Source organism: Macaca nemestrina, chromosome 10 (genome assembly GCF_043159975.1).
Source record: "Macaca nemestrina isolate mMacNem1 chromosome 10, mMacNem.hap1, whole genome shotgun sequence".
NCBI lineage: Eukaryota > Metazoa > Chordata > Mammalia > Primates > Cercopithecidae > Macaca > Macaca nemestrina.
The window spans coordinates 19,768,359-19,790,259 of record NC_092134.1 but is presented as its reverse complement, the minus strand read 5'-3'; the positions used below and the strand labels follow the sequence as shown (position 1 = coordinate 19,790,259).

General features: G+C 53.7%; 1 protein-coding gene across 1 annotated transcript; it reads right to left on the bottom strand.

The window, feature by feature from the left end:
* Nucleotides 1-9,492: 9,492 nt before the first annotated feature.
* Nucleotides 9,493-19,185, bottom strand: LOC105493368 (LIM homeobox 5). The gene is made up of 5 exons (XM_011760942.2): nt 18,622-19,185; nt 16,414-16,637; nt 15,437-15,714; nt 14,558-14,723; nt 9,493-10,846 (listed from the first exon to the last, which is right to left on the bottom strand). Exons 1-5 carry the CDS (start codon nt 18,792-18,794, stop codon nt 10,479-10,481), a joined length of 1,209 nt encoding a protein of 402 aa, XP_011759244.1. The 5' UTR covers nt 18,795-19,185; the 3' UTR covers nt 9,493-10,478.
* Nucleotides 19,186-21,901: the final 2,716 nt, after the last annotated feature.

Genomic DNA, 21,901 nt, shown 5'->3' with positions numbered 1-21,901 from the left:
GAGGTCTGCACAACTTGGCTCCAGGGTCTTTGGTGCACTTTCCACCCACATACTTCAGATGAAGAGACTGAGGCCCAGAGAGGGAAGTAACCTTGTTGCAGTTACACAGCACAAACATGGCAAAGCCATTGCCAAACTGAAAATCCCATGGGGCTGTGTGGTTACTATAGAGAGACCTCCAGTGACCTGGAGTGGGCCAGCTGGGGATCAGCTGTCTCTGAGTAGGCATATTCCTGAAATATCATCCCCAAACCCGTATTGCCACCTAGGGTTTTGCCAGATCCGCATGAGTCATCTTTTTTTTTTTTTTTTTTCCTAGAGAGGCAGGGTCTTGCTCTGTTGCCCAGGCTGGCGTGCAGTGAAGTGATTATAGCTCACTGCAGCCTGAACGTCCTGGGCTCCAGAGATCCTCCCACCTCAACCTCCCAAGTAGCTGGGATCACAGGCATTCACCACCGTGCCAGGCTGATTTTTACATTTTTTTGTAGAGTCTCACTGTGTTGTCCAGGCTGGTCTTGAACTCCTGGGCTCAAAAGATTCTCCTGCTTCAGCCTCCCAAAGTGCTGGGATTACAGGTATGCAACATGGTGCCTGGCCTCATGCATCATCTTTACTATTCCCTCATTCACATTTTTCTTGAAGCTTTCAATACTGTTAAAAAGAAAATGGTATCACCACTCTAAATGGAGAAACAGTATCACTTCCCAGAATTAGACACTATGTATGGAAATAGATACAATGAAAAACAAAACTATATCGTTACATAGTTACTAGCTTCTGCCCACCAAGTCTCCAAGCCTGAGCCTATGGTCGCCTGGATAAGCAAGTGTTATAGGGCACTTAAGACATGCTAAACTCCAACAGAGATTCTCCTTAAAACAATCAGAAGTGCTGAAGGAGAGCTGGAAGGAGAGTGACTTCCTCATGGAATGTTAGGCATCTCTGAAAATACCTGGTTCTCCAGGGGTCCCCATCCCACACTTCAGGAAACCCTGCCTTGGTGGGAGCATCACATAATGAGGCCTGATCTTTATTTCAGGGACCACCCCTGCCAAAAAAAGGGTGCAAAGCAAACTCTTTCTTCAACAATACCTGCAGTCAGAAGCTAAAACCAGACAACCTGCAACTGGTATTATAACACAGACTCTCAAACACTCTTCGTTAGGCATGAGGTTTTGTGTTTAGCTGGGCTTGAGTCTTCCTTAAATCTCAGAGTATAACAAAACTGTATTTTGTTTCCTTCAGATTTTTGTTTGTTTGTTTGTTTTTGGAGACAGAGTCTGCTCTGTTGCCCAGGCTGGAGTGCAGTGATGGGATCTTGGTTCACTGCAACCTCTGCCTCCTAGGTTCAAGTGATTCTGGTGCCTCAGCCTCCTGAGTGGCTGGGATTACATGCGTGCACCACTACGCCCGACTAGTTTCTGTATTTTTAGTAGAGACGGGGTTTCATCATGTTGGCTAGGCCGGTCTCGAACTCCTGACCTCAAGTGATCCACCTTCCTCAGCCTCCCAAAGTGTTGAGATTACAGGCGTGAGCCACTGTGCCTGGCCCTTCTTCATATTTTAATAAGCATAACATAAAATTAACCATTTTAAAATAAACAATTCAGAGGCATTTAGTGCATTCACAAGGCTGTGCAGTCACCTCTTCTGTCTAGTTCCAGAATATTTCATCACATGGAAAGGAAACCCTGTATCAACTTAGTAGCCAGTCCCTATTTCCCCTCCCCCTACCCCCTGGCAACCACCAATCCACTTTCTGCTTCCATGGTTTTACCTATTTTGGATATTTCCTATAAGTGGAATCCTATAATGTGTAATTTTCTTCTGACTGACTTCTTTAAATCAGTGTAAAATTTTCAAAGTTCATCCATGTTGTATCAAGATGTATCTGCATTTCATTCCTTTTTATGGCTGGATCATATTCGATTGTATGGATATACCACATTTTATCTTTAATTAGTTAATTAATTATTATTATTATTATTCTTATTGAGACAGAGTTTTGCTCTGTTGCCCAGACTGGATTGCAGTGGTGCGATCATGGCTCACTGCAGCCTCGACCTCCCAGGCTCAAGCAATCCTCCTATCTCAGCCTTCCGAGTGGCTGGGACCACAGGCATGAGCCAGCATACCCAGTGAATTTTTGTGTTTTTTAAAATTTTTTTATAGGGATGGGTTTTTGCCATGTTCCCCAGGCTGGTCTTGATCTCCTGAACTCAAGCAATCCTCCCGCCTTAGCATCTCAAAGTGCGGAGATTACAGGCATGAGCCATCATGCCCGGCCCATGTTTTATTTATCTATTCATCTCCTGATGATGCATTTATTTTTAATTTTATTTAAGACAAGGTCTCACTCCGTCATGTAGGCTGGAGTGCAATGGTACACCCATAGTCATTACAACTTCAACCTCCTGAGTTCCAGTGATGCTCCCACCTCAGCATCCTGAGTAGCTGGGACTACCACCACACTTGGCTAACTTTTACATTATACATTTTTAATGTTTTTTGTAGAGATGGGGTCTCAGTATATTGCCTAGGCTGGTCTCAAATCTTAGGCTCAAGCAATCCTCCCACCCAAGCCTCCCCAAGTGCTGAGATGACAGGCATGAGCCACTGCACCCAGCCACATTTCTTTTTTAAAAGATGTCAGATTATTCTCCACTAGGCCTTGACCTCTTACTATGTGTCAGACCCAGTATCTCTCTCTTTTTTTTTTTTTAAATGGAGTCTTGCTCTGTCACCCAGGCTGGAATGCAGTAGTGTGATCTCAGCTCACTGCAACCTCTACCTCCCGGGTTCAAGCAATCCTGTCACCTAAGCTTCCCGAGTAGCTGGGATCACAGGCACACACCACTACACCTGGCTAATGTTTTTTGTATTTTTAATAGATATGGGGTTTTACCATGTTGGCCAGGCTGGTGTTGAACTTCTGATCTCAAGTGATCCACCCACCTCAGCCTCCCAAAATGCTGGGATTGTAGGCATGAGCCACTGCACCCAACTCCCAGTCTTATCTTCATAGGCCCCATAATTTTCCATTAGGCAGCATTGGTAATCATGAAGTATATTCTGAAAAGTAATAAACTACATGTTTGTCCAATAGGCTGTGAAGTTAGTCTTTTTTTTTTTTTTTGAGATGGAGTCTCACTCTGGTCCCCCAGGCTGGAGTGCAATGGCACGATCTTGGCTCACTGCAACCTCTGCCTCCTGGGTTCAAGCGATTCTCCTGCCTTAGCCTCCTGAGTAGCTGGGTTTACAGGCGCCTGCCACCATGCCTGGCTAATTTTTGTATTTTTAGTAGAGACGGGGTTTCACCATGTTGGCCAGGCTGGTCTCGAACTCCTCAGGTGATCCACCCGCCTCGGCCTCCCAAAGTGCTGGGATTACAGGCTTGAGCCACCGCACCCGGCCAAGTCTTTGTTTTAAAAAATGTTTTAAGCACTTCCTCAAAGCAGAAAAAAGAATAGATAATAATGACAGCATCCAATGAATGGCCATTGTTATTATTACTATATTATTATTATTATTTCATTTTTGTGTTTATTACTATTGGCCAGCTCTCTGACAGGCACTGTGTTTAGACTATGACACATATGGCCTTATTTAACCCTTATGATGAAACTTGAAGTCAGATGTTTTTGTGCTCTTTTTATAGGGCCTTACAAAGCTGAGGCTCAGAGATACTGTGTACCTAATGTGAGGTCACATGGTCCCTGGTCTCAAGTTGGGATGGAGACACAAACACAATGTGGGTTGAGGTGCTACAATGGAGGAAGACATGGACAGGAATACCGCAGGTGCCCAGGAGGGCATCACTAGCTCAGCCAGCTACTTCCTTCCTCTACACTTACTCAGCTAGACCACAGAGCTGGGGATCTCAGCTGTTTCCGAACAAAGAAAAGTTACACCATAAGGTTTTCCTGCAGTGAAAAAGGGATCATGGAGAATCTGGGTGTGATTTCCAAGCCACTGCTCCAAAAATGAAGCATGCACACAGATTCCTTAGGAGTTGTGCAACGTGTGGTGTGCAGTTCTGGAGTGGGGCCTGAAACGCTGCATTTCTAATCAGCTCCCAGGTGATGCCACTGCCGGTCCGCCGACCACACTTTGAGTAGCAAGAGGTTAGTAGATATGAATTCTGATCCCATCTCCTCTGTAAACTCTTTGTGGGACTTTCGGCCACTCTCTTGCCCTCTTTGAGCCTCAGTTTCATTCCCTGGTCAATTATCTGAAGAATAAATGAATACCAGCTGTGGTGTCACTTCCTGTGTGCTTGCCAGAAAGCCACGAACACCTGCTGGGGTGAGACATTTCCTCCCCAAGCCCCCAGGAACCCATCAGCAGGTGCTGGGGGCAGGGGAAGGTGAGGATGGTTCTGAGCTCTGGCACAAAATTCAGAAAGAGGAAGCCAGAGGTGGTGCTGGCCTGGAGAAGCAGCTGGAGAGGCTTCCGTTCATCACAGAAATGGCCCATTTGCAATGATCGGTTACCCAGGTGTTAATAACGCTAATGGCATAGGAAGGGTAAACTTGGTCACTTGGCTGAACAGAAGAAATATGCAGAGAGGTGCTCGAGTTTCCATAAATCAGCCGTGTGCAGCACTACGAGGGAGGCAGGACTTAAAATTCTGGTCAGGAGAAGGGTAGTCTCATAATCCAAGCTGGAGAGGTAATTTATTCTGTTTATATCTTTTTACTGCACGACAAGGCTTGGAAGTAGGCACCCTCCACAGCCATTCTGCATTTTAAATATTAGTCCTAAGCACAGTGGGTCAGCCCTGTGCTCTGCGGGGTGTATATCTCGGGGCAGGAGGACAGGGACAGGGACAGGGACAGGAGGAGAGCATGCATGACGGGGGTTGGAGTACGTGTGGTTTAACTGTCTGGTGTTGGCCAGAATTATAGCCTAGGGGCAGCAAGGGGACAGGCGAGGTCCCCCTTTTTCCAGGGCTGGAGGGCACTGGCAGGAGAGCCTGGCTTGCCTCTTTACCTGTATGCCCTGGGATGTTTTTTTTCTCTCAGAAACCTTTTATTTTTAAGAGATAATAAATACAGGCGATGAAGATAGAAGGAGATGAGCAGATACATTAATGGAGGAGGAAAGGGAGGAGGGCGAACATGGAGAAACCAGACGTCCTTATGTCTTCTGACCTTGGCAATGATCACGAAGCCCTCTGCTCTTCTGGCCAGCTTTGTTTAACCTGGAAGGGGGTTTTAAGCAAAAGCCTGTGAGGTTGCCATCAGTAAGAATTAGTATTCATTAAGCCCTTTTTAAAAGAATCCCTTTTTATAGCAGCTGAATTGTATTAATTCATTCATTCATTCAGTCATTCATGTGGTTACTAGACTCTGCACTGGGCTCTGTCCTGGGTCCAGGGATAATGTGGGCTCTTGCAGCAAAAGTTCTCGATTCAAAACCTGGCTGTGCTACTCGCTGGCTGTGTGACTCTGGTCAGCTCACTTCACCTCTTGGGCCTCAGTCTCTCCATCTGCAAAGTGGGAAGAACAAAGCTAATCTCGAAGGGACATTGTGAGGATTGAATGAGAGGCTGGCCAACGGGTTTGGAGACAGGTTGAGCACTGGTCCTGCATGTTTGGGAGGTGCCAGAATCTCTTGGGGAGCTAAATGTGAAGCATCTTGGGCCCCACTCCAGAGGACAATTCCAGCCATTAGTTGGGGGACCTGGGGCTACGATTTGTAGCAAGCATTGTCCTCCGATCATACTTTGAGAAAACGGTTGTGGATGCTGAAGGACAAATGTCCCTTCCTAACTGCTCCCCTTCACCATCTAGCCTTTCTCAGGAACTGCCTCCTTAACGATGTGCACCCAGTATCACGGCTGTGCACCTGCAGGGACACTGTGCCAGGCTCGGGGTGGGAGAATGTCTCCTCCTGGAGCCCCTGGGCCCAGTAAGCACTTGGGGAATTAAAATGAGTGCACAGGAGTGGGAGTGAATTTGGTGTGAATCAGGCCCTCTCTCTCCTCTTGTTACCCTCCATGGAAGCTGGCGTGTGTGTGTGTGTATGTATGTGTGTGTGTGAGAGAGGCGGGGGGGGGGGGAGAGAGAGAGAGACATGGAAATGGGGATGTCACCCAGGCCCTAGATTTCCTGAACCTTGGCCACAGGCTGAATCACTTCTTTTCCATCCTCACCACACCCGGTGTAGGAAATGATGTTGTGAGTCCATTTCACAGATGAGCACACTGAGGCCCAGAAAGGGGACATAGTGACCAGAAAGGTGACATAGTGAGCAACCTCCAGTTCCTCAGTCAGGTAGTGTCCTGGATCCCAGAGCCCCTGCTCTGTTCTGCCTCCATCCCATTCCCAGGTAACCTAGGCTGCCAACCCTCTTCACTTGTGTGAATACTCGAGGAAGGAACGATGGGGAGTGTGTCCACAAGTACTGATCATGCAGAAATCATGGCGCCCCTCCTGGAACCTGGCTTCTGGAGCCACCCTCGGAGATCTTGATGGGCCACCCCAGGGTTATTTAAGTCTCCTGACACTCAAAGGGGGTGTCTTCCTCTCCCAGTTCTCCCAGACTGAAGCTGTGAGTATTCAAGGGGCAGGTATATATCCTGTGTACGTGTGTGTTAGCATGTGTGCAAGGACATGGTGTGTGGGTTTGTGTGTGTCCACAGGGGTTAGACATATTGTAGGTGTGTGCATTTGTGTACACAAGCCTGTGTGTATCTGTTAATGTACATGTGTGTGCACGTGTATGTAGATGTGTGCACCTACCATTGTGCCCTTGTATTTGTATGTGTCTCTGTGTGCATGCACAGCTGTGTGTCCATGTGGCTGCTTTGTGTGCGTGTGTGTGTGTGTATCCATATGCCTGTGAACATGCATCTGTATATCCTTGTGTTTTGGTTGTGTACATGTATTTTTATGTGTAAGTATGCATTGTGTGGGCCCGTACGTGTCTGTGTGGTGCATCTTTGTGTGTATGTGTGTGCCTGTACCTGGAGGAAGGGGCAGAGGGCTTGGTTCTACTGTGGCTTCTCATCCTGCAGCCTCACTCTGCTACCTTCACTGATGGACACCTCTGGGTCTAAGTGTCCTATCTGGGTAGGGGCTGGAGGTCCCCGGACACCATGGAGCATGAGCATGGAGCATGAGTATGTGACTTGGAACACCTATGGGGGCTCTTCCTCCTACAGCTTTAATCTCCCCTTTCCCTCCTCCTAACCTTTCTTCCTTCTCTTCCTCTTCTTTGCTTCCTTATTCCTTCCTTTTCTCCTGCCTCCCTCCCCTCCTCTTTCTCTCTTTCACCCCTCCTCCCTTCCCCTCTCTCCCTGACCTCTATCTCCCTGTCACAACCCTGTTTGAGGAAGGGGTGAGTCCTCTCCTCCCCCTAGCTTCTCTTCCTCCATATCACTGTGGTGCAAGTTCTAAGCGAGCCCCACTGCAAAGTTCACACATGCCCAGAAAGCATTCAGGGACCCGCCAGAGATGAGGTCCACCTTGCAAATTCTCTCTTGGCCTCTAGAATCCATTACAATTAGGGCACCATAGAGAAGTAGAAACACAACCAATACATGGGTTTGAATCTCAGCTTTGCCACTTCCCAGCTGTGTGACCTTAGGCCAGTCCCTCAGCCTCTCTGAGTACCCTGAGGGGGCCAATAATACCTACCCTGATACATGTCCAAGGATTCAGCTGCAAGGATATTCTGATGTGGTTTAAAGTGGTGAAACATTGGAAACAAACCCAAATATCCAACAATAGAATTGGTTAAAAATAAAACAAAAACTATAAAAGGATGGCTCAGCCGTTGAAGAGAACTTTAAGCAGTGACTATACAGAATGACATAGCTCTGTCTCTGAAGATCAGTTTATACATCTGGAAGCTATTGCTGAGTGAACCAGAGCAGATGACCGCATATTGAGTATAGGGTATGATCTCAAGTTTCAAAATGGAAAAACAACAACAACAACAACAACAACAAAACAAACAAACAAACAAAAAAAACAAGAAAAGAAAAAAGTCCAAAAGAAAATGCATCAACTACATTTCTATAGTGCTTGAGATTCTGGGTGGTGACATTTTCTTCCTTTTGTTTATCTGAGATTTCTAAATTTTCCACAAGTAAGTAGCATTGGTCTGATAAAGACAAATGTGCTATAAGGAAAGAAAAGAAAAAGGCGAGCCACCTTGCATGATTCTTGTGAGGAACACATGAAGAAGAAGGGCAGAACAGTGGGGCTCTGAGCATGCGCCTGTCCCATGGTGGTCTGCTCCCCACCTTCCCCTGCTGCAGCTACAGTGGGCCAGCTTCCCTCACCCCAAGCTTGGATGAAAAGTGATCCCAATGCAGGACACTCTTCTATTTATTTTTACCTCTCTCTCCTGCTTTTCTTTTTCTTTTTCTTTTTCTCTTTTTTTTTTTTTTTTTTTTTTTTAAGACAGAGTCTTGCTCTGTCACCCAGGCTGGAGTGCAGTGATGCAATACCAACTTACTGCAACCTCTGCCTCCTGGGTTCAGGCGATTCTCCTGCCTCAGCCTCCCAAGTAGCTGGGATTACAGGCGCCTGCTACCACACCTGGCTAATTTTTGTACTTTTAGTAGAGACAGGGTTTCTTGGTCTTGAACTCCTGATCTCAGGCGATCCACCCACCTCGGCTTCCCAAAGTGCTGAGATTACAGACGTTTGAGTTGGAAGGGAATGTAGAAAGAACTCTCTCCAACCCCTGCTTTTGCAAGTAGGGAAACTGAGTTGAAGGAGAGTGACTTGTTTTAGGTAGTAGCCTCAGGCCTCCTAAATCTCACTGGACACTCTTTCCCTCATGCCTTTATCTAAAGACAAGCATGCACTGCACAAGATTTGCAGAGCACAACAGCCTCACTTTGGGGAGGAGGGGCACTTCAGTCCTAACATAGCCTTGCAGATAACCAGCATCAGCTTACCAGCCTGCTCTTTTTTTGGGCCACCAGAAATTACACCGGGGAATAGTTAGGAGTGAAGTTGTAATTCTTCTGAGGTGCTGGCAACAAACAAATCACACAGTCATTCATTCATCAAACATTCTGAAGACCTACTATATGCTGGGCAGGCCTGTGTTAGAGCAGGGTACTACATAAAGCATGGGGAGATACGGTGCCTGGCACATAGTAGCTGTCAAAAGAGGACAGCCACTTTCATGAACCTAGGAGTCACTAGAAGAGCTCCCCCTTTGGGTGAGCAGAAGTTTTTGCATCCGTCAAGGGTTTAATGTCAGAGACAGAACCAGGGAAAGGAGTGGTTTCATTACCTCTGAGTCATTATCAAGGTAGGGACAAAAAAAGAAAACCACACAGCGCTGAGGGAAAAAACATTTTTTCTTTTTATTAATCTTTCTTTTTTAAAAAAGTTGATTTTTTTGTTTTTTTTTTTTTGTTTTTTTTTAGGTAAACCTCTTTCTGCTTCCCCTCCCTCACTCTGCCCTACCTCCTCTTAAAAATATAAAAATGTCCAACCCCGGATAACTAGAGTACAATAAATAAACAGTAAACACAAAAACATACTTTATTTGTTTCTTCTTTATACAAAATAAGGAAACTAGAAGCATTCAACTTCCAAAAAAGTATAATATTGTACATCCTGACGGCCCAGCCTCCAGGCCCCGGGCAGGGAGGGTGGTCTGTGGGTCTGAGCCCAGCAACCCTGGCGCCTCACCCAGGGGGAGAGCAGGATGTGCGCGTGTTCGAGTCCGGCCTGCACCCTCGGGCTCAACATAAACGTCAAAGTAAGGAAGATCGGGAGGTGGACCCGGCTGGCCACGTCCTGACCCACAGCCCCCTTCCTAAAGAAGCTGACCTTGAGCCTCAAGATTGGCCACCAGGGAGCGCCAGCGTGCAGGTGGCTCGGTCTCCCTTCGGGTGGCTCCGGGTTCACACGAGTTCCTCGCTCGCTCTCCGTCTTCTCCCTCTGGCTGACGCTCTCTCCATCTCTCTCTTCCTCATCTTGTCTCCTTTCCTCTCCCTCTTTCAATCTCTCTCCTCCTTTTCTTATCATTTTTTTTTAAGACGGGGAAAGCACAGCGAGAAATAAGATTACAAAATGCCCCTCGGATTGCAGAGAGAGGGAATAACACCGTCTCCGCCTCTTGGCCTCACCCTCTCTCAGTCCAAAAAGGTGGCGGTGGCTGGGTGGGTGGCTGGGTGGGTGGGGGCCCGAGGAAAGTCTAGAGCGTGCTCAAAATCTCTTGACCCTCCGGAGTATTGACTTTGGTCCCAAGAAATTGCTCGCGGTTGCCGGGAGAGCGCTGGCGGTGGGCTGAGGCCCCTGGAGAGCCCATGAAGTGGAGATGGGGGTCGGCCCCCCTCGGCGTCCAGCCGAGGAGCAGCTGCCAGTTGAGTGCGGACCCGAGAGAGAACCCCCGAGGGATACCCACGTCTCCCACCGTGTCCGCGTCGGGCGTTTTGGTTTCAGGAGGTTGCTTCGGGGCGGGGCCCCCGGGGACCGAGCGCGGGGGGCGTCCCGGCGGCCTTACCACACGGCGGCCTCGTTGAGCTCGGGGTTGGGATGCGACAGGGGTCCGCTGTAGCCGCTGGTGCCGCTCATGGGGAAGGGCGGGCTGGGCCCGCCGCTGAACACCTCGCCGGGCATGGGGTGCAGCGCGCCCGGCAGGCCCGGCTCGGGGCTCGGCGTGTCCGGGTGCGAGATCATGTCGGTGAACCTGGGGTTGTCCGCGGCGTGCGGGCCAGCGAGCGGCGGCTCCAGCGCGCCCAGCGGTGTCGAGCCGGGGCCCGAGGCCGCCAGGAAGCTGGAGTCGGCCGGGGACTGCGCCTGCGAAGGCGGGCCGTGAGCGAAGAAGTCGTAGTTGCTTCCCGGAGCGTAGTAGTCACCTTGGTAGTCTGCGGGGGGGTAAGCGGGAAGGAGACAGGGCGAGGTGAGAGAAGGTGAAGAAGGCGGGGGGCGGGGGGGTGTTACCCGGGACCCGGGGAGGGGACCCGAGAGGGCCAGAGAGGGGAGCGCGCGACACCGACTGAGGTTAGAGAGACCTGCGGAGGCCGGCGCCCCTAGAGACAGTGGAAGTCGCAGACCCACGGGGAAGGTTGCGGAGACAGACAATGAGAGATCTCGAAAGGGCAAGAGACTCAGACTGCCAGAGACTAGACACAGAGACCGGAGAGACTCCGATATCGTGGGACACACACGCGGCAAAAACTCGGAGGCTTCAAATTCACAGGTTCCCTGACACCTAGAGATGGAGAGAGACAGCGGCGGCCAGAGACACAGAGATACAGAACGACTCCTGAGTGTCTTAGAGTCGGTGAGAGACACAGAGATGCGGGACAGCGAAGGACAGACGGAGAGATCCGCAGAGGGGCAGAGAGAAAGGCGGAAAAGAGACCCAGAGACGCAGAGCCTGCGGCTGAGACCCGACAGCCAGAGACATCGGAGGGTCGCGGAGGAGTCGAGAAGACACAGAGAGAGGTGAGACGGCCGAGGTGAGAGACACGCATGGAAACCCCGGGGGCCGCAGCAAGGGTCAGGAGTGAGCCTGAAGATGGAGAGAAGTCGATGCGCCCAGAGAACGCAAGACGGTGGATCAGAGGTGAGTCCCAGGAACCTCCAGAGAAGCGGAGGCTGACAGGCCTGGGGAGAGGAACCTGGCAGAGATCAACCAGCGGACAGAGCAGAGCGCGAAATGCATGAGACCGGGAAGCAACCGGGTCGGGGGAAACTGGATCAGGGCCTGGTGGGTTAGGCCGGGCAGGAAGACCTTGGAGCCCTAAATTCGGTCCCTGCGCCCCACCAACCCAGTCCAAGTCCTTTGCCTCGCCAAGTACAGCCCCCGCGTCGATCCCGGTGAGACCGTTTGTACCGGCCTCACTTAGCCTGAGACAGAGAAAACTGAGCTCCAGCGACTTGGGAGAGGGGGAGGACACGAAGATGCTGTGGGTCATGCCCAGAGCTCCGCCGGCGCCTTGGGGTAGAAGCTCGGTCCTCCAGCCTTGCCCCGGGTTGGTTTTGCCAGGACCCCCAGGTTCTGAAGCATCTGACACTGAGACCTTTTGAGAAGCTGTTGATAGCTATGGGCTCTTTCTCTCGAGGAAAATGCAAAGATGCGAATTTTGCCACAAATTCAGGAGGTGCAGGGACTCTGGATTACAAACCCATTCTGCCTCAACAAATCTACACCAACCCTCTGACCTCCTCACATAGCCCCTTTTCCAGAACCTTCGGGATATCCTGCCTTCCCCCACCAGGTGGGGCCCTGAAGGACTGACGTGGGGGACCTCACGAAAGGACCACCTTGTACCAGGCACCCGCTTTGTACGGCGGGAAAACCAGCGCGCCCAGAAGCCTGAGTCTCTTCTGCAAATCCACTCCCCCTGCTGAGTCCTGGGATCTCAGTCAAGGGGCGAGTTCCTAATGCCCCCTGCCATCCTCTTGCGTCTCCAAACCCTGAAATCTTTCCAAATGGGGGGTGTCTGGAGGCGTGGCTAGGAGGCAGTTTAAGCAACAGCTAAAACGGTTGCCAATTACTTTTTAAAACCATTAATTTAATTCTCCCCGAAAGTGAAGGGGAAGATGGGGAGCGGCGAATTTGGAGCCCCAAAGGGACAGGGATGGGAGACGGCCGCGGCCCGCAGCGAGCCGGAAAACCAGCGAAGGCCGCGGCCCCGGCGCCGTGCGCGCCGCCTCCACCCATATGGCGGCCGGGCCGGAGGTAATTGGAACAAACGCCGTCTGAAAAGGGCACAAAAGCCGCAGCTGGGGCTTTGTCCGCGCTCCCACGGGGAGCCGCCGGCCCCGCCGCCCGGCCCCTTTCTCGCCCGCTGCCGGTCTCCGCGGCCGGGATCTCCCAGCGCGGATTAGGCGGGGCTGCCTCGCTGGGGGCTGGGGAGTCCTCCCCACCATTCTGCGGAATGAGGGGCCCCCGTGTCCAGCTCCCCACCCCATCCAGCACGCAGGGAGAGGAGGCTGTGGGATAGTCGGGGCGGGGGCGAACTGGTCCTCGGGGAAACCTTGGTTAATTACCCAGGCGGGGAAAAATTCCGGGCCGGTACCTCCCCCACTACCTCGCTGCTCTGGGCCCAGATTTTGTAGGGAAAGAGGCAAATTTAGGTGGAGAGAGTCGGTGAGTGGAGACCCCGGAAGACACGCCCACCATCCAGACTGTCCAGGGTTGGGGGGCTCTCCAGGGTTGGGGGCTGTCCAGGGGTGGGGGCTTTCCAGCGTTGGGGGGCTGTCCAGGGTTGGGCGGCTGTGGCGCTCCAGCCTGAGCCCTGCCACTGCGTGGGGTCTCTGCCCTGAAAGAAAGCAGAGCCTGGCATTTTGCCCACAATTTCTAGGGGCCCTGGTCAGGTCTAATCCCCCCTCAGGCTTCCGGATGTGCTGACGTTAGTGATGGGGTTATCTTCCCTTACCTTCTGGGTCTACCTGGGTGCCTAGCTCCTGCCTTCCCAGCACTGCCACTGAACCCACTTTCTAAGAGAAATTGCCTCTTCTTAACCTGCGCTACGACTCAGAAGTGCAGATGCCTCTCAGACATAGGCAGCCCTGGGGTCTCTCCAAATTCAGAAGCTTCAGAACAGAAGAGGAGAGGTGCTTTCTTAAGCCTTCAGCCCTGGGAAGAACTGGACGGTGAGCTCGGTGAGCTCAAGCAATGAGGCTGAGGGTAAGGAGCTGAAAAAAACGGGGAGGGGGAGTTGGGATGTTTCACCAATCCAGTGTGAGGGAAGCGAGAGAAGGAAAAGCTGCGGTGACAAGGGGACAGCTCACCCCGAGCCCAAGCCTGGTACCACCATCTGAAGGCCTTTGTAAACTGGGGCTCCCCCCTCTCTGCAGCCCCAAAGACGGTGGAAATCTGGGGTTGACCCAGCCCTTGTGCTCCTAGTCTGTAGGAACCCCAGGGGGCTTGGGACTGGAGGGTGGGCTATAGTCCTGCCCAGATCTACTGCCGGCATTTGGGCTAACACTGCCAGATACTGTGCACACACACCCCGCCACACGGAACAGGAGTTGCTGCCTTCGACGCTAGTGAGCAGGCGGCCTGGAATGAATCCAGACCCCCATCCCCTCCCCTGACACTACCCTCCAGCGCTCAGAATCCACTTCATACCAAGTACACCAGGCACGGGGGCCCAGGGCGGCGGGAAGGCTGTGTGTCTGTTCGTGGGGGCGGCATGCATGTGGATTTGCCAGTGCTGGCCTCAGTGTGACTGGTGGGAGTGTGTGCCTATGTGGGGTTGTGTCTCCGTGAGTGTACCTGTGTGTGAGAGGGTAGAATTTATCTGTACGTGATCGTGCGATCGTGTCTAGATATGCGTTCCTGGAGGGTCTGAACGCAAGTGTGAGTGCACCTTGTGCCCTGCGTGGGTGAGGGTGAGTGTGTCACTGCATCTCGTGTGTGCTTCTGTGTGCATCACTGTGTGAGTGAGACCATGTGTCTGATTTTGTGTCCAGGAGATGTGGGTGAGTGTACATGTGTCCGTGATTGTGTGTCCAGAGAGTGGGTGATGTTCTGCGGCGGAAAGCGCGCTGGCCAGGACCCTTTGCCCTCAGTTCCCAGAACAGGGCAGGTGCGGAGCAGCGAATCCCGGGGCGCCCCTTACCTCCATAATAGGTGTACGGGGTGGACCCCAACATCTCAGACTCGTCCAAGCGGCCGCCCAGCGGACGCATGCGCCGCGGACTCCGGAAGAAGGCGTGCCTCCGGGCGCCCAGGGCGCTCAACTGTTTCATCCGGCGTTCTTTGGACCTTCGGTTCTGAAACCACACCTGGGACAGAGGAGGGGGCTGTGAGCTAGGGATCAGAGTGTCCTCTCCTCCCTCTCCTCCCTTCTCCTCCCTTCCCTGCCTGGGCTGCCCCCGCTGGGTCCTTGCGCCTCTTCCGCACCAGGACTCCCTCGAGGCGGGGCCGGGACGGATTAGCCCGGGAGGGGTGGAGAGGGGCTTCGGCGAACCAGCCAAGGGTGAAGGATTTCGCGGACCCGTGGGGCGACTCATAAAGACTTGGGCTTCCTGGTCCTCGGCTCGCCCGCGGCCTGACGGCTCTATAAAGGCCTCCCTTCCGCACGACTCTCGCCTCGGCCCCTCGGCTCCGGAGCCAGCCTCTGGCCGTTTGTCTGCCCGCGCTTCGGCGCAGGGAGGGAGGGGGCATCGCCTCTTTCTCTGCTCGAAAGGTGGGAGTTAAAGGGGGATCCCGGATCCCAGAGAGTCTTACAAGCTTCCTTGAGCGAGGTGGGGGGCGGAATTCAGAGAGGTAAAGTGACCCGGCCCCAAATCGCACCACCAGGAAGACAGCAGGGCTACATGGAGTCTTTCGGCTCACAGTCCCTGACCTCGGGCGAGTGCCCTAATCGGGCTTACAGTCTGCTCCCAGACCAGAACCAGGCGCGCTCGTAGCCAAGGAAGTTTGGCGGGAGACTCCTCTGAGGCTCCCGGCTCCCGGGCCTGCGGGCCTAAGGAGCTGTGCCCGCCCCGGACCGCACCTGGATGACGCGCATGTTGAGGCCGGTCTCCTGCGCCAGCTGCTCGCGGATGTGGCGCGTGGGCTTGGGCGTGGCGGCGAAGGCAGCCTTGAGCGTCTCCAGCTGCTTGGCCTTTATGGTGGTGCGCGGGCCGCGCCGCTTGGTGCCCGAGTTCTGCTCCTCGTTCTCGTTGTTGGCCGTCTCCTTGTCTGACGAGGTCGAGTTGTCCGTCTCCTTGGGGTCGTCCTGCAGTGCGTCCTGGAGGTCCGGGGACAAACTGCGGTCCGTACAGGATGATACTGCGGGCGGACGGATCGGGAAGGGGACAGAGGCGTCAGCGACGACCAGACGCCTCTTCAATCCAGTGGCGGGTTCACGCCGGCCCAGGCTACGGCCGGTCCCTCTGGATTCCCTCCCAAACCTGCGACAGCCCCTCCCCCAGGGACCCGGTGCCCGCCCACTCTCTCCAGGAGGGGCTGGGCCTTTGCATGGGCGCTTCTTAAGCCCTCTCCGCGCGTCTCAGCTAGTACCTGGGTAAGGGTAGGGGGAGGCGTACCCTCTGGAGAACTCCCACCTTCAAGGAGAGGGGATGAGGAGGGCATAGATTCCCTTGGGGCTTGGATCTTCCTCTCACTTCCCTCCTCTCTCCAGACCTCAATTAATGTCCTCCCAGTGCATCTAGAAATTACCTGGAGCTCAAATGACACAAGGGGGAATTGTGCGCTTCCAAATTAGGGGAGGAGGGCAACTTGGAAAATGCTCCTGAATTGAAGGAGGGTGGGGAAGATCTGGCAGCTCTCAGATCCCCTGTAAAACTGCTCCAAAGCCACTTCTCTTTTCTAGCCTCTAACCCCCTTGCCTTGCCCTAGAACTGCCTGGGGCTGATGAGCTCCAAGCTCAGCACAGACAGCATACCGGGGGCCAAGTAGGGAGTGCCAGGCTGGGCACGGTGGGAGGGTGCTAAGGCCTAAGGCTAGTGAGGGGCCCAGGCTTCATACCTGAGTTGAGGCTGCCCTCCTTGAGGCTGGATGAGCTCAGGTAGTCGTCTTTGCACACGAACTTGTTCTCGTCGATGACGTAGAGCTCCTCGCCAGTGGACAGCTGCTTGTTACACACCATGCAGGTGAAACAGTTGAGGTGAAAGACTTTGCTCCGGGCCTTGCGCACCAGGTCGCTGGGCGAGATGCCTTGCGCGCAGCCAGCGCATTTGGTGCCAAAGCGCCTGTGGACACAAGGTGCCCATCACTGCGGGGTGGGACTGTATCCAGTCCTTCCCAGTCCCTGACCTCTTCCCACCCGACCTGGCTTCTGTGAAGTCCCCATTTCCATATCTGTTAAACGGAACCCCAATCCTGAGTGCTCTGGCCAGAGCAGGAGACTGGGACAAATGTTCTGAGCTGTTTTTGGGACTGGGACTGCCATGCCTCCACTGGGGTTTTTGAGATTCTCCTGGGCTGGGAAGGGGTGAGCAGTGGGTGCAGCCTTCAGCCAAGAAGAGAGCCCAGAGCACCCCAAGATGTCCTTCCCCAAATCCAACCCCTGCCAGGCCTGCCTGGGCTGCTCCAGGCAAACTCAGAGTCCATGAATGATTTGAAGCCAGGAGGGGAGAATTTGGGCCACTTGGTGGCTTTGCCTCCTGGATCCTTTCTAGTCTGCTGGTGCCTAGCTAGGGCCAATCTGCCTGGCTGGCTGAGCCTAGCCGTGAGGCAGAGAGCCTTTCTCCTAGGCTGGAAGGAGGAAGCAGAAAGGAGGGAACCTTCCACTGATTTCCAGCACCAATGGAGAGGCTTTCCAATCTACCGCTCTGGGACCCGCTGGAGCTAATCAGGAGCTGTGGACAGCAGGGCCTCATAGTGACGGACCCTAGAGAGCAGGGACGAATTTCAGCCCCCCTAAACCTCTGGCCTGGCAGGCAGCAGGGGAATGTGAATGCAGGACAATCATAGACCCTGCAAGGCCAGGAGAGGAATCTCTCAAATCCCCCCTTTCCCGCTTTCCTGATCTCATTCCTTTTCTTTCTTCTTTGAGCTCAGGGAGAAAGTCAGCCTCCCCCTAAATGGGAGATGGGTGAGGCTCAGGTTGGGGGTGGGGTGGGGGAGGACCCAGGACTCTGGGGACCCTGCATCTACTCACACCCATGTCTCTAAACAGGGTGAATTTGGGTGACATTGATGTAGTGAGGGCATTAGAAGCCATAAGTCACTTTTGGCCTTATCCGGCAGCGTAATTGGCCATATGCACCTTATCAAAAATCATTAGGCGCTTTGCAAGCACTGCTACATTAGGGGCATCGGGCCTCCGGGTCCAGGGAGTTTACACGTGTAAAGGAGCGGCTGACATTTTCCCCTATTCAAATTCCCAGTGCGAAGTCGCTGGGGCCGGCAGGCTGCCTTTCTCTATGGCGTGTTTCACGCCCCCCTTCCTCAGCGCGGGGAATTCCTGTTCACAAAGCCGGCTCTGGGTGCCCAGGGGAAACAGGCAGGGCTCAGCTGCCCCAAACTCTACTGGCTTCCAGACTGGGGAAACTGAGGCCCAGAGACGTGATCTGCCCTGGCCAGCCAGGGGGCCCACAGGGGTGGGGGTGCTGGGGAGGTGCCACAGCTCAGTCTAGACCCCAGAGGTCCTGATTCTCAGCCTCGATTTCGTTTCTGCTTTTCAACATGGGAGGAAATGTTTAAGGGGTTGGGACGTGATGGGGGTGGGGAGGTTCTCTCCTCCCGTCACCAGGGGAGACCTTCCTCGCTGGGCCCCTTCCGGAGCTGAGAAGTTTCTGTTTGGGATTGCGGGTCGATGGGCTCACACATTCTGCCTGGAGTGAGAAGCCTCCAGGCGTCTCTAACTCAGGCAAAAATCTTTCCTCTCTCTCGGGACAGGGATTGAAGCTTCTGTCTTGGGGTTGCAGCCGCTTGGAAGGGGCGGAGAGGGATAGAGAGCAAGTTTGTCAGGGCTTCCTCCCTCTGCCCCGCCAGCGCTCTGAGCCGGCCTCGAGCCAACGTGAGGCAGCGAAGCAGCGTCCTTCTTCCTCCGCCTGGGCTCGGGACCTTTCCTGTACCGAGGACAAGAGGAGAGCAAAGTGCTGCCCGCTCCCCATCTAAGCTTATGATCCGGGGAGGCTGGGATGGGTATGGGGGTCTCCCCTTCCCCAGCTCCCCAGTGGAGCGCGCGCAGGGTGGGCGCGCAGGCAGCAGCGCGGCGCGGCCTCTTACCTGAAGAAGTCATTTTTGCAGTAGAGCTTGCCCTCGCGCGAGAAGCACTTCTCCGAGAGATTGGTTTTGCACTCGCAGCACTGAACACATTTGATGTGCCACGCGCGGTCCAGCACGTTCAGCAGAAAGCGGTCGAGGATGGGCCGCTCGCAACCGGCACAGTGCACCATCATAGCCCCGTGCCCCGGCGGCTTCAGCCGCCTTGCCCTCCCTTTGGGCCCCTGGCCCTCGGGCCTGCCGGGCCCTCAGCTGCCCTTCGCCTCTTGTCTCAGCAGCTGCAGGGCGAGTCCGGTCCGGACCAAGACTCAGCCGGTCAAGTCCTTGGGCAATCGCTGGCCTGGCGCTGGGCTGCCGGGAGTGGGATGGTGGGGGTGGGGGTGGCGTTCACAACCTCATGCCACCGGCCGCAAGCCCCGGCGCCTGTTCCGGGCTTCCCCAGGTATCTCGGGTGGCTGCTGGCCTCGGCGCTGCGGAGCGGCTTTCCCTGGTGGCGGAGGCGCCGGCACTTTCCCCCACTTTCAAGCGGTCCGGATCCTCATCTTTGTCTGGTCGCCGCGTAATTCGCGCATCCTTATTCAGATTTGGTGACGTGGCGCGGCACGTAGGGGGCCCAGCGGCCAATGGGCGCACCGTGGCCATGGCAACCTCTTAAATTTATAGCATATCTAAATTGGCTACAGCGTTGCGGTCCGGACAGAGCAAAAAAAACAAGGCATCAGTATTGTTGAGTATTAGCTTGTACCTGGTTCGGAGGCTAAGTAAGTATTTACCTTCCAGTTTGGGGCTGACGGGGCGGGGGCCGCGCGATACGAAAACTGCGTCTCTCTTCCTCTCTTTTTCTCCTCACAAATATTTGGGGATCACGGGTTCCAAGGCCTAGTCCGGGAGGTACCCCTGCCCCCTTTACCATCCCTAGAACTTGCAGAAGTTGCCCCACGCCCCACACCTACCTCCCCTTCTCCAGCCCAGGCAGCCCAGATTGGATTCCCCCACCCCCGCGCCCCGTCTGAGCTCTGAAGCTGCGTCAGCGCGGTTCTCTGAGCTCCTGGAGCCGGCCCCGGCTTCTTTTTGTCATACACGGGGCTGGGGCCCAGCCGGGCCTTTCTCATGGAGAGAGCTAGTGGAGGCCGCGCGACCTGGGTAGGTTTTCCTGCCAGGCCACCGAGCGCAGGCCCAGGCCCAGGGTGGGGAGGTGGGGGAGGAGGAGGGGTGCAGTCTGGCCTGGTCCCGAACTCCAGAGTTTCAGGCCTGAGTACGCTGCTCACGGGGCTCTGAGGGAGATGTGGACAGGGGGAGATTGAGGGTGGACGGGTCTTCCCGCAGACAGCTCGGAGGTGGCACTCACCACGTCTCTCCTTTCCTCGCTGCACCTTCCAGATTCCAGGTCAGCCTATGGGCACTGTGGTGAGTGGGTCGTACGGCTGAGGCGGGGGACACCAGCGACTATGAAAACGCTGTTTGCATTCACGCCGTGCGGGCTGGGTGTGCAAGTTTGTCCCCTCATTGGGCGCAGGAGAAGCGGCGCACGTGTGTTGCGTGCTCGGCAGGGCTCCCAGAGTGTGAGCAGAGAGTGTGTGTGTGTGTTAAGGAGCGGGGTGGTGCTGGCAGGTGTGTGTGAGGAGGGGGTGTGTGGGTCTGAGGAGGAGAAGGGACCAGGCCTCCTCTCCCTCGGGGCCAGCGTGGCCACCAGGGCTCCAAGTTGGGGAGGCCAAGAATGGGCAACCAGGATTTTCGTTTCGCTTCTGGAAAGGGGGCTGAGGGAGTAGGGCCTGGGACCAAGGGCTGGAGCTAGAGGGGTTTGTGCCAACACTTGGCTGTGAACGTTTGTTTGGGTGTATTTCCTGAGCTTGTTAGTGTATACTTGCTGTTTGAGAATTCCATTTTTGCATCTGTTTATTGCATTAGTACCATCAATCCTGTGAGTACATTTCTGCGTGTGCGTTTTTGTGTGTGCAGATTCGTGTGTTTGTAATTGTGTATGGTCCTGCTAATGTTTGTGTTTATCACCGTGTGCACTTTTATTTTTGTTGGTCTGTGCCTATGTGTGTATGTTTATTTTAGGACGCAAAAATGTGAGGATGTTTTCATGTGTACGTGTGCATTAACGTAAGCACATTTGTGTCTGTGTTTGCAAGCATTGATGTGAAGGTGTACTTTTAAAAACCTGAATGTGTGTGTTTGTGTGTAGGTGAGGGTGTGCATACTTGAGACCCTGTGTATAGGAGACTGAGCTGGGTTGGTTTTGTCTGTGAGTGCAGAATTTTGAAGAGCTATGTTTGTGTGCCAGTCGCTGTGTTTGTGTGCCTGCAAATGTGTGTATTTGTGCAAACAGTAGTTTTTTGTTTATGCAACTCCTGTAGGCTGTGTGTGTGTGTGTGTGTGTGTGTGTGTGTGTGACGGAGGGGGGGGGCGGTTATGCTTGTATTTGTGTTTGTGTGTGTACTCCTAGCAGCGCTTACCTTTGTGGATTTGGAGGTTGAGATAACAGGATTTGTGGATGCCTGTGTTGGGGCTCAGGAATGCCCACTTGTCCCCGTTCCTCTTCAGGTCTAGCACTGTCCCCCACAGTTGTCTAGGGGAGGTGATCTTGCTAGGGACAGGGAATTGGTGAGTGCTGGTTACAGAGTGGAGCATTGACTCACCAGCCAGCCCGCTGGAAAAGGAATCCCTAACCCGGACAACTTCTGCTTGTTGGTGCTATTACCTGACCCTCTAGCTTGTCAGGGGACAGGCATCTACAGAGCATAGTAGTGAGCCTGGTTAGAGCCCAGCTCAACCAGGAACAGGCAGGATGAATCTCACTTGGTCTCCTAGGCTCGGCCATGAGAGACTTCAAATGGAACCGCAGTTTCCGGCAGCGCTTGGCTCTGCCCGCCTGGGCTTAAAGGATACTTGAGCTCTGGCAGGGCAGAGCTGGAAAGAAATAAGAACCCGGAGAGGAGAGAGGTGCTCAGGCTCCCGGCAGAGGTGAATCATGCTGCCTTCTCCGTCTTTGTCTCACTGGGCTTTTTCTGTGTCTCCCGAGTTCTTGCTACATCTCTGTTTTCCTTTCTGTCTCCGTTTTTCTCTTGTGCTCAGAGTCTGTTCTCTTTCTGTTTCGTTTTCCTTTGGTTCTCCCTTGCTTTCTTTCTCCATTTCTCTCTCTCTCTCTCTCTCTCTCTCTTTTTTTGTTCTCCTCTCCTGGCCTCTCTGCTGGAGCTTCCAAATCCAGCATCCGACTCAGCGCTGAGATGAGTGCTCCTTACTGTGCATCGTGCAGATTTTGGGATATGGGGGGAAC

Bases quoted from the DNA above. Each gene is read 5' to 3' on its own strand.
- LOC105493368 (XM_011760942.2), bottom strand. From the start codon at position 18,794: ATGATGGTGCACTGTGCCGGTTGCGAGCGGCCCATCCTCGACCGCTTT. The intron at 15,715-16,413 runs GTATGAAGCCTG...GTCCGCCCGCAG, and splicing joins GGAGGGCAGCCTCAACTCAG to TATCATCCTGTACGGACCGC. The intron at 10,847-14,557 runs GTAAGGGGCGCC...ACCCCCCCGCAG, and splicing joins CCCGTACACCTATTATGGAG to ACTACCAAGGTGACTACTAC.